General features: G+C 44.5%; 1 protein-coding gene across 1 annotated transcript in view; it reads right to left on the reverse strand.

Moving 5' to 3' along the window:
* The window catches only part of LOC112957051 (VPS10 domain-containing receptor SorCS1), a 269061-nt gene extending 255411 nt beyond the window's left edge, over positions 1–13650 (reverse strand). Inside the window, exon 1 of the mRNA XM_026050581.1 lies at positions 13547–13650. Within this exon, the coding sequence (XP_025906366.1) occupies positions 13547–13576 (30 nt within the window). The 5' untranslated portion in view covers positions 13577–13650. The remainder of the gene's footprint in view (positions 1–13546) is intronic.
* Positions 13651–13760: the final 110 nt, after the last annotated feature.

The following is a 13760-nucleotide window of genomic DNA, read 5'->3' on the forward strand; positions in this document are numbered from 1 at the left end:
ATATACTCCTTTTTAAAAGCTTGTTCTTTCCCCTCTTCTCTTTGAAGCCTAACTTTGTCAGACTGGCAGTGGGAAATGCTCTTGCCTTTTCAAGGCCTCTTCCTAGGTTATTTTGGAGCTGAAAACTACACTTTCAATCAATACTCTAATCACATTAAAGCAGCCCATGAACCCCAGCCTTAGTTCTTCCTTTCCTGTTGCCTGCTCCTCCCTTCTCGGAGTCACCTCCCACAAAGCTGAGAGGGCAGCATCATGCCCTTCTGCTCTATTGGTAACTTCAGCTTCACATTCCATCATCCAGACTTTCCCAACATCATCTTTGGGCACRCTGCTTTCCCAGCCTCATCCACCCTCTGCTCTGCCAAGTTTTTCTCATTCTGCAATTAACACCTCCATAACAGAGGCTTCCTACCTGCTTCAGGCAAGCTTCATCCTCAGCTTCTCCTCCCAGACAGGAAACACTCCAGKCCACACTTTTTTTTTTTTTTCTTTAATGAAATTGCTCAACACTCCAAATATGATCAGCCTTTTTCATAGTTTACCAGCAACCACAGATCAACATTTCTACACAAAAACAAACTTCTTAAATGCCTAACTGGCAGTTCTTCAGAGGACTCCTTCATCCAGCCTCCTGAGACACTCTCCCTTTCAGTCTTGGTCCTTTTATCTCCTCCTCCTAATTAATGACCCATTCCTTCCACCTGGCAAGGCAAGAATTAGAGCCAGCTCGGTCCTTAGCCCTAGCTGGGCTGGGACAGCTGGTTTACACCTTAACAGTGTCCTGCAAACTGCCTCCTGATCCTTCTTGCTCCACTAAAAAGTCAATGCTAATCTCACACATATGTCTGCATGTGCATGGCTATGTTTTGTTGGTCTTCCTTTTAAAAATTCATTATCTAAATCACACACCAAAAAAAAAAAAAAAAAATTAATTACCAGCCGGAATTGAGTGATTGCTTGATCAATGTGTTTATAAACCTCATTCATCTGCTACTTTTTGCTGCTTGTTCACACATTTAAGGAAACACCAGTTATCTAGTCATCTCCTGCTTAAGCAAGAGACCGTTGCAATCACATTATCTGATGCCCTGTAGAGCAGTTCTTGCACCTGTTTCTGCAGCCAAGTGGTTACATCTGCTTCCCGAATCACGTCAAAATACACAATTGTCAGGTCCTTAGGCCAGTGATCAAATGTTTATCTGTTTTCCAAGAACTGCCTAGGATAATTTCCAGTACTGTAAGAGGAACATTGTCAAAGATTTGGAGTTATCAGGGATGTGGCATCTCTTTGCCTGCCTGTAAAACACCACCAGTGATCAACACCTTCAGAAGRGCAGGGGAAAACCACATTTGTTAGGACCTTGCTTGTCAATCTGCTCAGTAGTGAAAAGGCATAGAACAGCAAAAAATAACTCTTAAGAGTTTTCAGACATTTCACTCTCTTCTTTTCTTGAGTTTCTGGCTGGTTAAGAAATGGCTGAGTTGCCACATTTCTAACTTTCCACAGACTTGTCCTCAATAAAGCCGAGATTGTTTCAAGAACAAAAAGAAAGAGTGGCATTCAAGTTATCTTGGCCCTAACTTTATAGCAGCCACTGAGGATCATTTTATAGAAAGCAAAAATTGCTGATGTTCACTAGAAAAACACCTTCTGAGATACATTCTCTTTCTGAAAAGGTTAGAAGCCAGCGTTTATGTTCTGYGAGGGATTCAGACAAATTGAAATATGGTTTCTGTCCCACACAAGAAGAAATGCAAGCCTGTGAAATTTCCAACAAAATATGAATATCAGGAACCCTTTTTTTTTCTCCGCTTACATTCAATAACAGCAAAGCATTCATTTTAATAATGCCAGAACATTAGACATTAATTAAAACATAGATAGAGATATAGTTTCTTCCACTTGAGGGCTTTCAGGGATTAAATTCTCACAAGTATCATCTCAGGAAATACTGTATTGTCTTTGAGACCATCTTCCTGCTTTCTCACTACAGTTATAGGCCAGAGAACTTGCTAGGACACCTTCAGCAAAAATCCATCAGCAACGTCCACTGTGCAACTAAGGAGACACATGGGAAGAGGAGATAGTTGGAAGTAAAATGTTCATGAGGGAGACAGGATCCATCTGTTCATATGCCCCATTCCCCAGGAGGGAAGGTTGAAGAAGAAAGAGGAACAATGAACTTTTACAGCCTTGGGAATGAGGTTAAGCATAACCTAGTATCCCACATACACTGCATACTCAGGATAAAAAAATGTGTCCATGACATAACATATCTTGCTGTCTTGCCATAAGCTTAGTGCTAAAGCAAAAATCATCAGAGAATACTTCTCACTACAGTTTTTGACACTATCATAATGCAGACAATTTTGCTTGATTTTTCAGTATAGTAAATGTTATTATGTAAGACATGCCTCCAAGAAATTTTCTGATTTTCACTAAACTGTATTTTCTAGTGGAAAATTATTCTGTCGACATTCTTTCCCCAGGTGGCTCTAATACTCATGCTTAATGCCATATGTGTTTCAATGGAATTTTTACTTTACTGACATCATCTGTCCTTTGTAAACTCAACAGAGTAGGTGAAAACTGTATGTCATCCGCCTCTCCTTTTTTGTCCTTTTTATGATAGACTGATGTTACTGTGCTCATTTCCCATCTTTCATTATACCATGTATTTCTATTAYGAAGTATTTCCATCTTCTAGCAGCTGCAGCTGCACAATGTGAGCTGTATTTCTGGATCAGCTTATTACAAGGATAAATTTACTAATGGGTTAAAATCTAGTTCATATCCTATCATCCACATTCAGATGTCAGCTACACAATTCCACATATTTAAGCAAAAGCACCAAATTTTAGGCATCTTTCTCTTTTCTGAACTCTCTCCAAAGATCTCCATCTGTTTAATGATATAGTGTGTCCTTATTTAAGCAAAATGCTGTCTATAGAGAGGACTAAATAAATGTTTCTCAAATAACATTTCATAGTGAGGCACTGATTCTTTTACACTGTATTGTCCATTTCTCATTAGATCTTTCCCTGCCCTACTTGCTCACAGAGGTCACCAAAACTCACCTTCCCAGGCTCCAGCATCTCCCACAAATACTTCCTTTTTTTCCACCTGGTCTTTTAATAGCTAGGAGTTAGAAAGGAATAGAGATAGGGTCTGTTCCTGACCACAAGGTAACTCTTGTCTTTGGTCATGTAAGTATGACCAGGACAGACAAATGCAGGCGATGAAATCCYGAAAAGCGAGTGGGAAGCACCAGACACATTCCTTTCCTCCCTCTAAATCCATGGGCAATCCATACACAAATCAGACAAAACATCAAGAAGAAAATTATTTACTCCATTGGATCTGATGGGTCCTGGATGGCGACAGCTCTGAAGTCCTTGAGAGAAACTAAGAGTCCTGCAGGAGCAGTCAGACATGGTCTAGCCAGGGTTTTCATGCATAAGCACATGGAGCAGATGCACTGGCTGCAGGAATCAGCCTGATGGAGCATTTCCACATCYAGCAACTCCAGCCAGCCAGATACASAGTGCTGAGTTTTGTCAGACCTCAACTGAGATCGTGTCCAGCCAGTTTCGCAGGCCAGGATATCCGAGCAGCTTGTTGCAATACAGACTCAGAGTCTAATTCTGAAGCAACAATTAATTCAAGGACCAAAGTCCAAGTAAGCTGGGGAAAGGGGAATGATGCTTTATCGGAATGTTTTTGAGCCAAGTGTAGGAGGGAAGAGATACAGGAAGCTGCCTTAGAGAAGCTTTAATGATTAAATCTACAAAGCTGCATTCAAACTGTTGCAGAATTGGCCAGTTCTGAACATTCAATAAAAAAAAATAAATAAAAAAAAAATAAAAAAAAGATATTTTTCATCCTCCAAGTACATGACTTGGTTTTCTTAAGGCTTCTTAACTAAAAGTGATCCAGTCCTTAGCGTTCTGGTTTATACAGGTTTCAAGCTGCATCGGATCATGTTTTCGATTTTTGCCCTGCAAGGACAAGGATTACAAATTCAACACTCAGGTCGTAGATTGAGTTCTTCCAAGCAGTGGTGGCGCCTGAATACAAAACTGTGATTTTCCAGTCAGACACAGCATGCCCAACCCTTGCTCAGCAGCCATGACATTGCACTTTGATAACACTTCCCTTTCTCCTCCATCCCAAGCCGCTCACACGCTGTAAAGAACACACCAGAGGAGCCTTCACTAATAGGCTGCAAAGCGCAACCACTTAATTAGAGTCAAAGAAGATGACGAACAGCTTGGGACAAGCCATGATTTTCCCTGGATTTACAACAAAGCTAAGTCAGGTTCTTAATATTTGGTGTCTCCTAGGTTCATCAGGAAGACCAAGGCGGCCACATCCCAAGGGTCCCAGCTGCACAATGTCATGCACCCTCCTCTAAAGCAGGTGATGCAGTCAAACACCCACATGCATTTCCCATTCCTGAATCTATCCTGTGTGTTTACACTTCTGCTTGTCTGCTCTGCCTGGAAAATGTCAGGACGAGCGGCAAGGGGACCCGACGGGAGCGCTGCCTGCAGGCTGAGGCTCCCCRTTGCTGCTCTTCCCAAGGGCAGCGCTGCCGCCCGCATCATGCGCCTCCACCACGCACTCGCCCCATGCATTTCTCCACCTACGTATTTATTCATATATTTAGGAACTGCACTCCTAACACCTCGCTGTCGTAGCTGCCTCTGCTTGTCACATCGCAATAACGATCGCTGCTCTCCAAAGGAAATTCGAGCTGTGTAAATCATCGCTGCCCAAGGTGTCCATCACAGAACAGTCACCAGGCAACAGCATCAACAGGCAGGGACAGGGTGCTTGGGAGGAGGAGAAGGCGACAGCAGGAGAGTGAACAAATGCTGCGCAGAGGGGGTTAGCACAGCAAAAATAACAGCCCATCCAGGGGTTTTGGAAAGAAACATTTTGGTAGGAAAAGATTGCAGAGATCAATCAGCTGCATCTGTCCAGAGGCAACGGACCCACAAAGCTTCTTTTGGGTTCCAGTCATCTGAAATAGCTATCGCTCCACGTGAGTGGCTCCTGCTTCAAGGCGCTGGGCCCAGGCTAAGCCCAGGTCTGTTTGCCTCACACCTCCCTCAGCCCAGCTCTGAGCACCCTAGTGCAGGYGAACCGCAAGAGGTGCAGGGCAGTCCCCTCCTGTGCAGCCATCCCCAAAATCCCATGTCRGGGAACAACCACCCCTCCAAACTCCTCCAGCTCATGGTATTTCACCACAGGTCAGTGCAATTTAGATTCACATTTAATGCAGCAGCTGTTTTGCTGATGGATTTTTAGTTACTTCTTTATCTTCGCCTCTAAAACGAAAAATCTATTGTTTCATGTAATCAAAGCAGGACGAAGCTTTGATTTGCACATAACCATTCCAATTATTTGACTGTGTTTGCTGTAATGATTTACTTAAAGTGTTTTACCTTTTGCTTACAGAAAAGTCATGTTTTCCTGGGAACCTGAGATAAAAACATATAGAAAGCAAATTATATTTTTCTATCAGATTCTTTTGCACATAAAGCTTGTTTTTCACTTTAACTCTGATTGCTATGCCCAGAAAAGAAAAATACATCAATGCGAGGTAAATTCTTTAAAAGCAAAGTCCCTGAATATTCATAGAATTTGCCTTTAGTTGTTTTCAGAGAATATTCAACAAAAAAAACTATGGTCATAATTCGTTGTCAAGGAAAGAATATTACGCTACTTTTAATAGTTTACACTGACCAAGTCACACACACATGAAGTGAACATATCACCTCTTTTAACTACTGAAAATGCACCTTGGATTTAAAATACAAATATTCCACACAAAATCTATTCCACTGGGGCCTTTTCCAACATCACTGAAAAATCTCCAATTGATTTCAAGCATATCTGAGTCAAGGACAATTCACAAAAAGGGAAAATGGGGAAAAAGAAGAAGAAGAAAAAAAAAGCACCTAAAAAAAAGCATTCACTGAGCAGGGGCAATAAGTGAAGAGAAAAAAATAGCCTACATTTATTGTATAAAATATTTCCCTTGAATTTGTTTCTCAAACTGTAATGTAGTTTGAGAAGTGAGAACGAGGGAGGGAGGGAAACATTTTGGGAAAGAAATAGGATGCCTCTGCTGGATTATCTAAATAGCCCAAGATTTTCTAAATAGCCTTTTCACCTCCTCCAAAAGGGCTGCATGAAAATGGTCTGCAAGAGCTCCTGGCACTGCTGGCTATAAATAATCACTGGCAAAAACAACTTAAAACCTAATACAAATAGATGTGAGCAGTGACAGCGAGTTGGGACTCCGTGCTGTGAGGGATCAAGAGCTCCCATGGGGAGCTGAGCACCCTCCATCCGAAAATCCAGGCCTTGGGGAAGCACTTGCCTTGGGATGACAGCTCCACATCATCCACTTCCCTCCCTCCTCCTTCATCTCCTGATTTAACACATCTGTGCAAAGCACGAAAGGCTGCACAGCAGCTCGCAGGGCTCGCGGGGTGCCGAGGGGCACGACGTAGGGCACCGGGCACATTTTCCTGGTGGCAGCACGCGGCCCGTCGAGATGATGACTGCATTTCAGCCACATCCAAACACTGCTCCGATCTTTATGTATGAGAGGCACTCCAGATCTTTSTCCAGCCTAGATGGTCCAAGAGTATCTGCTATTCTGCATTAGAGGATGTATTATTCTAGGGGAAAAAAAAAAAAAAAGAATTTTAATTTTATAAGGACAGCCTCCCAGGGGGCTGTCCCACCATGTCCTGCAGGGTGCCACAGCCCCATTACCCTGGCACGACCAAAAGCAGATCCACAGAGCAATGAGGAGCTCAGAGTTACTTCTGAGTCCTGCAGAACCATCACAGGAGAGCAACATCACTTTCTGCTTCAGGGACACGACGTGAGGTTAAATTAAGTTCTTGGAGATCCTCTAAAAGMAAGGAATTACATTTTACGGCATGTCCTAAAATATCCTGTTCCTACTCAAAATACTTTTCTTTTTATGTTCTCTAACGAGAGAAAGTGCAATATCAACCAGTAAAAGTGTTTCTGTGTTACCAGCGCTCGGAGTTAGGGATTAAGGGCTCTTATGTTAACTGTTGCTTGATTTAAGAGAGACAGACAAAAAAAAATGCAAATAGCACCAAAAAAAAAAAATCATTTTACTGCATCAACTTTTATATGCATTTAAAATTCCAAAATAATTAGCCTATCACCCARTGCTGCCATTTGAATTGGAATCAGGGCCCATTTTCATTTAACATCAAAATGTCAATTAGAGCTGCGGGAGTCATTGATTTTTTTGTTTGTTGGCCAGAGATTAAAAAAAAATTTAAAAAAAAAGAGAGAGAAAAGGAGTGCCTTGCATCAGTCTTAAGTTTTATTCTCCTGTTATGAAATTAAAACCTGAATGTGGCTTTCATTCTGGATGAGCAGGATGGMGCACAAGACAGGCTTCAAGCTTGGATCAATTGTCCAAAATAGCAGCACGTATTTACATATTTTAATTTGAGAAGCTCTATCATTTCCAAGCCTGGGTTACTGGATAGGACATGGAACCTCCAGGTATGTCCTCCAGGACATATCCAGGAAGCAGCAAATAAGAGAGCTGAGTGAGGAGTTAAAGGAACTGGGTTTGAAACAGGTTTGAACCTCTGAAATGTTCTGGTCAAATATTTTCCAGAGGGAGAGGTCTCCAACAYGGCTCTTTCACTCATCTCACTGGAGTTCTGCACAACACGATGGCTCTGCTCCCGATGGCATGGTGAGAAAGGCCCAGAGCAGGTAAGACTGCCCAAGGGCAATGTTCATCTCGTGACCCTTCATAGGTAAAGCTGTGCTGCAAGCAAACGAGTCAAAGCATTTCCTAACCTCTCCAAAATGCGTTACAGACTTCAGATCTTCTTGCTGCCTCCTCTGATAGACTTCATAATGATTTCCAGGTCAGAGAAGGGAGGAAAGCTTTGTCTTAGGACAGGAGGAAGGGGAGAAAGCCCTTTTCTATTATTAAGCACAGCATTAAGAAGACTGGAAACTCTAACCCTATTGCTTTTACAGTTCATAGCCTCTTGATATTGCATGAAAGTCAGTTCCAACTGTCAGAGCTCTTCCATTATTCTCCTTAATCTCCCACCGTGGTGGGATTTGCATATCACATCTGTCAACCYGGGTGCAAGTTCCTCACCATCTCCAAAGCACTTCCACTGAGAGCAGATTCATTCAACATCAAACCTTTCTTCTCATCCTCACAGATTCTCTTTCACCCACTGTCTTCTCTTAACACATGGCTATTCTTAATAACTATTTCCTGCGTGTCCCATTTCATATTTTGTGTATGAACAGMCTACATTTTATCTGGTTAAGATACACACCTAGAGAGGGATTGCAACACAGAATAAAGAAACAGTGTGGCTACTGGCTCTTTTTTCCCCCACTCATAAAAGAATTCGTTTTTGTTGAAGAAATAAGGTCCTAATTCAAAATCACAGTGAATTTTTCCAATGTTTTTTCTCACTGAAGGTTTGTTTTAAAGAAAATTTCATATCTAAAATGGAGCAGATACAGTAGCAAATGTAATCCAGAAGACTAAAATTTGAAAGGTAGAGTAATTTTGGTAATACTTTAATTTGACTTGTTTTTTTCTGTTTTAAATCCCTCTTTGCCCCMTGCCCTCACTTTTTACTCAWTCCTTGTTAAATAAACTCTTATTARCTCTAGTGAGAGATTAGCCTGACACAGTATCAGCATCTGGTTCTTTACTACTCTTAATATTATCATATGTTGATAATGCATGCATTCTCCTTGGATAAAGCTTTTTTAGGACCTCTTTTCCCTGCACCCTAGGAATMGAYCCAAAGACAAAGTGATTGCCAGCAGGGTCATTTCTCGCTATGGGTTTCACTGCACCACTGCCTCTGGCCTCCACAACCTTGTTCACCTCATAAATGCCTAATTAAACATAATCCCCTTTGGGAAGAAGGAAGCAACGGGTTACCACAGCATCACACGTGGTAATGCCAGGATGATATTGGAAGGTTCTCCTTGCCTCCCTGGGAATTTCACACCAGAGACACATCTCTACTGATGAAGGGGAGTAAGGGGTACTAACTGCAGCAAGAGTCTCAGGGTGGGAAGATGGTGAAATCTTGACTGTGATTCCCCATTCTGGTGTGAAGCAAAAACACTAGCAATTTAACACACTTTTGCCACCTCTTTACATGCTTCTTTGATATCTCTCTTGTGAAAGGGAACACATTCATTATCATTCACATGGAACTGTGCCCATCGAATATGAAAATTTGATTCAAATTTGAGTTCTCGGGAACCTGACTCAAATTCACAGTTCACTTTGCACATCTGTCTTACAAGAGGGCTCAGAAAGAGCAGGGCTTGTATGATTTAGCAAACCAGAGGCTGAAAGGGATTGCTGATTTCTGCCTGTGTAATGATTCCAGGGGACTTAACAGGAAAATAATTCTGGAACAAAAAGGTACGTGGACAATGAAAAAAAAATCTAAATCACCTAGTGCCAGAGTTAGAACAGAAATTAGACAGAGGTTTCTAAAAACTCGAAGAGTAATATTGGAACAGCTATCCATAAAGGAAGGAGGCAATAGAGAGCGGAGTGAAAGAAACCTGATTGTTTTTAAGATGAAGTGTGATCAGCTTAGGGCTGTAGGATGTACTAGCTGACATAGCTCTGTCCCATTCTTATGTTCCTAATTTATAAAGTAGGTTTGAACTCTTCAACTTAAAATCCAGCACATTACTACAAATTACTTCACCCTGGAGAAAATACAGTGTGCTGGAAATATATAAGCACACCATTATACAGCCTTCCCTSCATTTAGTTTGTCTTGTCAATAACATTGAGTAAGATCTTGCAAGTAATACCTAACGTAGAGGCTCCCCTTGTCTAAAAGTTCTCCCAAAAGAGTCCTAACTCTTCCCGTGTTGTCTAGTACAATCTCCTGACAACTGCATTGATGACCTTGCATGCTTCATCCTGCACTGGACCCATCAGTCGTATTGATTTTCTACTGTGGATGGAATATAAAACCTGTTTGGCCATTTTGTTTTGCATCTGGTCCAGACTCCATCTCTATCGGTCTGATGAGGACCTTCTATTATGGAGGACCTAAGAGAAGCTCAGCTCTGTCCACATAAAAGCCCATGTTCATGCCATGTAAATCACAGAATCACAGCTAAGTCTGTTCCACACTGGTAACGAAATTCCACAGCAGTGCAAAGAACCAGCAGACCTCCCACATGTGCCTTGTAGCAAGGACCTGAGAAATAGGGTTTTTTTGGCAGAATTCACTTCTCCAATTTTTATGGAAATAAGCAGAAAGATTCTGAAAATGTATCAGTCCAAGTAAATAAAGCCAGACCAGACCAATTCAGAAACTTATTGTCAGAGTGGTTCCTGGCACGGTTGTGGCTTGGGCCAGTTAAAACCCTCCTGGACCATTCCCAAACATAGTCTGGGACACAGTACAAGCCAAGGATGATTCCCAGTACTCCATTTAGTAGCAGCTGCACTTCTCTGTTTTGCAGTCTGATAAAGTTCAGTGTTCTGGAGATGCCAGAGTATGGCCACTGGCCCATGTAGCCTCCTTGACCTCCAGTGAAGTCACAGAAGACCAAGGCTCATCTATATAACAATAAAATGTTGGATACACTCCAGGTTTCATCCTCACCAGTCTTTAGGTTACCTACGTCTATGCTGTCCTACAGTATGCGCTTACTGGCTCCAGTGATGAGCAAGCATTCATTGTGACCTGTGCACACACCAAAGATCTGAGATCTTGGTGATATGGCTGGTTCGTACCGCCTGACATACAAAGTTGTGTGCTTCTTCAAGTCCTGCTGTCAATATGATGCTGTGCTGGAGGATAAGGTATCTAGGGAGTGCCACAAGCCACTAATGGGCCAAAACAAACCCTGATGTAAATGAATATATGTTGGTAGAGTTATATCMACGTGGCTTGGACTGTTATTATTCCTATGGCTCGGACTGTTATTATTCCTGTTCCACTTGTGGATTAGTCCACAGCGAGCCCATCCCCACGCAGAATGCCCTGGCAGGATGCCACGGATGAGACGCTATGCAAACTCAGCATGAAATGACTGCCCTGCTCCACAGAAGCTGAAAACACCCAGAATGATCCCTTATAGAAATCAGCAGTCCTTACAGCAGTCCCTTTGCCTGCCTCAGAAGCACTGTGATTGTTTCCAAATAAAGTACATTACCAAAATAAGAATACAGGCAACTAGGCTCTGGCTTTCAGAATAAAGTGCATTATAATAAAACCAAGTAGTGTCAACAGTGGGGTTTTTTTCCCTTCCTCCTCCCCTTTTTTTTTACTGCAGCTTTTCAATCTAAAGGGACCTCAGAACTTCAGGGGTTTGTTTAGCCTTTTCCCTGTACTCACAAGCAAAGCTGTGTAACAGCAGCACTAATGCAAGGCAGCAGAAGCCARCGAGAAGAGGGGACACTGCACCCCGCCGCCCGGCTCGGAAGCCCGGGCAGGAATCCAGCGGCTCTCTGTGCTGGAGCGTGGCCAGGGCATGGGCTGCACGGCATCTCCTGCAAACTGGGCTCCCCTGTGACCCCGCGCCGGCAGGACAACACATGCCCAGTGTCYCACAAAGAAACCTTGGGTCAGTGCCACCTGCAGCAACCTCCTGAACCCACAGCCACTTCTTCAGCTGAGCATGGTCTGTTACCCACCACCAGCTTCGCTCGTCTTTGAGAGAGGGACACGGTCGCTGCACAGGGATTCGCAGCACTGCCAAGGACGCCAGGAGCGAGGTGGGAGCAAAACCTCCCCAACCATGAGACCTCCCAGAGCTCTTGGARAAAGACAGCAGCAAAGCAGCCCCTGGCACTTAGGAGTCTGCATTACCACAAGGGGCAGAAACACACAAACACATATACACAGACTTTCTATCAGAAAGCACACGTTCAGAAATGTAGGGATGAAATAGCTTTGCAGCAAAAGACCAGGAGAAGAGGTCCCTTCAGTGTACCATTTTATATTAGAAGCTTTGGCTTAACAAATGTTTCACCTTAAACCGGTGTCAGCCTCAAGTCAATCTGTATGGGCAGACCTGAGATCCTACAAGAGAATTCCTCTTAGCACAGCTGTACAAGAGAGAGGCTAGCAGAGCTGGGACGGAAGAGGAAGGGCCTTCAAACCCGAGATGACAAGTATTCCTCAGTCAATTAATTGATTAAAAAGCTCCTGATAAATGCATAAAACCATGTTCCAATTAACTACGGCTGAACCCCTCAGTGAGGTGCTTCTGACATCTACATTAATTCTAAATRGGGTGACTGTGTTATACCTTAACATGATCTATAAAGAGAGGAATTCATAATCACCAGAACATTATTGCAAAATGTTACCAGGCTTCTATTACTCAAAGCTGACAGGGACACTCATGCTTTGCCCAGAGCAGCCAGAAACCTCCTGGCATTAGAGCAGCAGATGCTCGTGAGGACGGGAGCCCGAGTCCCCCTTCTCCACAGGGTTGTACGGACAGCGCCGACGTGCCAGCACCCCCCATGCTCCTATTAGCATTCTGCTTGCTGTCTAAACAAAATGAAGTGGTGGGAGTTTGAGTATTCAAAGAGCCCCATCTCCCCACTTCTCCTGGCCCTGGAGCAGAGCTAAAGGCAACCAGGAGTCGGGGCAGGGGACTCTCTTGTGCTGCCCCAGGCCTCAGCCCTGCAACTCCCACCTACCTCCACAGGAGCAGCGGCAGGGAGGATGCAAGGCTGAAGTTTACTTAGTAACTTGGGAGCTGTGACAGTTTCTCCAGTCTGGAAACCAATTCACCTACTTCCCTGGCTGCTTTTCTGGGGTCCTTTTACTGCTCTTCACAGGATGGGTTAAGGGGAGGGATGAGAACTGTTTCATGTTAACATCAGCAGGACAAGACGTGGAAAGAAGCTTGTTCCTCCTTTATGCATGGAGACACCTTGGAGGTGAAGTCCTCATGCCACCTATAGGCACAGAGCCCCCCCCCGGCTGCCCTGGCCATGGGGCCAAGAGGAGGAGGAAGAGCAGAGGGTTTCCTAGCCCTRGCTGCCAGCACCCCGGGAGCTGCAAGAGCCGGGTGCCCCGTGTGCCCCATCTTCGTGTTCCAGCTGCAGGTGCTGGTGCTGGTCTCGCCTGCCCGCCTGGAGTGGGAGTGGGGGTCGGGAAGGGGGGAGCTCTGCTGCCCCGCAGGAAGAAGGCGCTGGAAAGAGGGGGCGGGTGGTGGAAAGTGGTGGGTTTTTTTTTTTTTTTTTTTTTTTCCTCCAGAAGAAAGGCCCTTTTGAGGCACTTCTGCCCCACTGCACACTGCTAAGCGAAGCCGAGCCGCGGAACGGGCGCCCCGTAGCAAAAGAGAAACCCGACACTTTCCCCTGCCCCCTCTTCATCACCCCCCCCCCCCCCCAAAAAAAGAAGGAAAAAAAAAAGAAAAAAAGAAAAGAAAGCAAAAAGAGCAACGGGGAAAGGGCAGAAGGAAGCCCCGCGCGGCGGTACTCACGCTGCTGTTGTGGCCTGACCAGTGCACCATGGCTTGGTTGTGCGCCGAGTCGCCGGCCAGGGCGAAGGTGCTGCTGCCCAGGCGCAGCTCATCCAGCCCGAAGCGGGCGGCGCCGCCCGGCTCCCGCCCCGCCGCCGCCTCCGGCCCGGCTGCGGCTCCGGCTGCGGCTCCGGGTGCCGGTCCATGGGCACCAGCAGGCCCTGCACGCGGCCGC

The sequence above is a fragment of the Nothoprocta perdicaria genome, unplaced genomic scaffold (genome assembly GCF_003342845.1).
Source record: "Nothoprocta perdicaria isolate Ctin4 unplaced genomic scaffold, notPer1 scaffold_7, whole genome shotgun sequence".
Classification (NCBI taxonomy): Eukaryota; Metazoa; Chordata; class Aves; order Tinamiformes; family Tinamidae; genus Nothoprocta; species Nothoprocta perdicaria.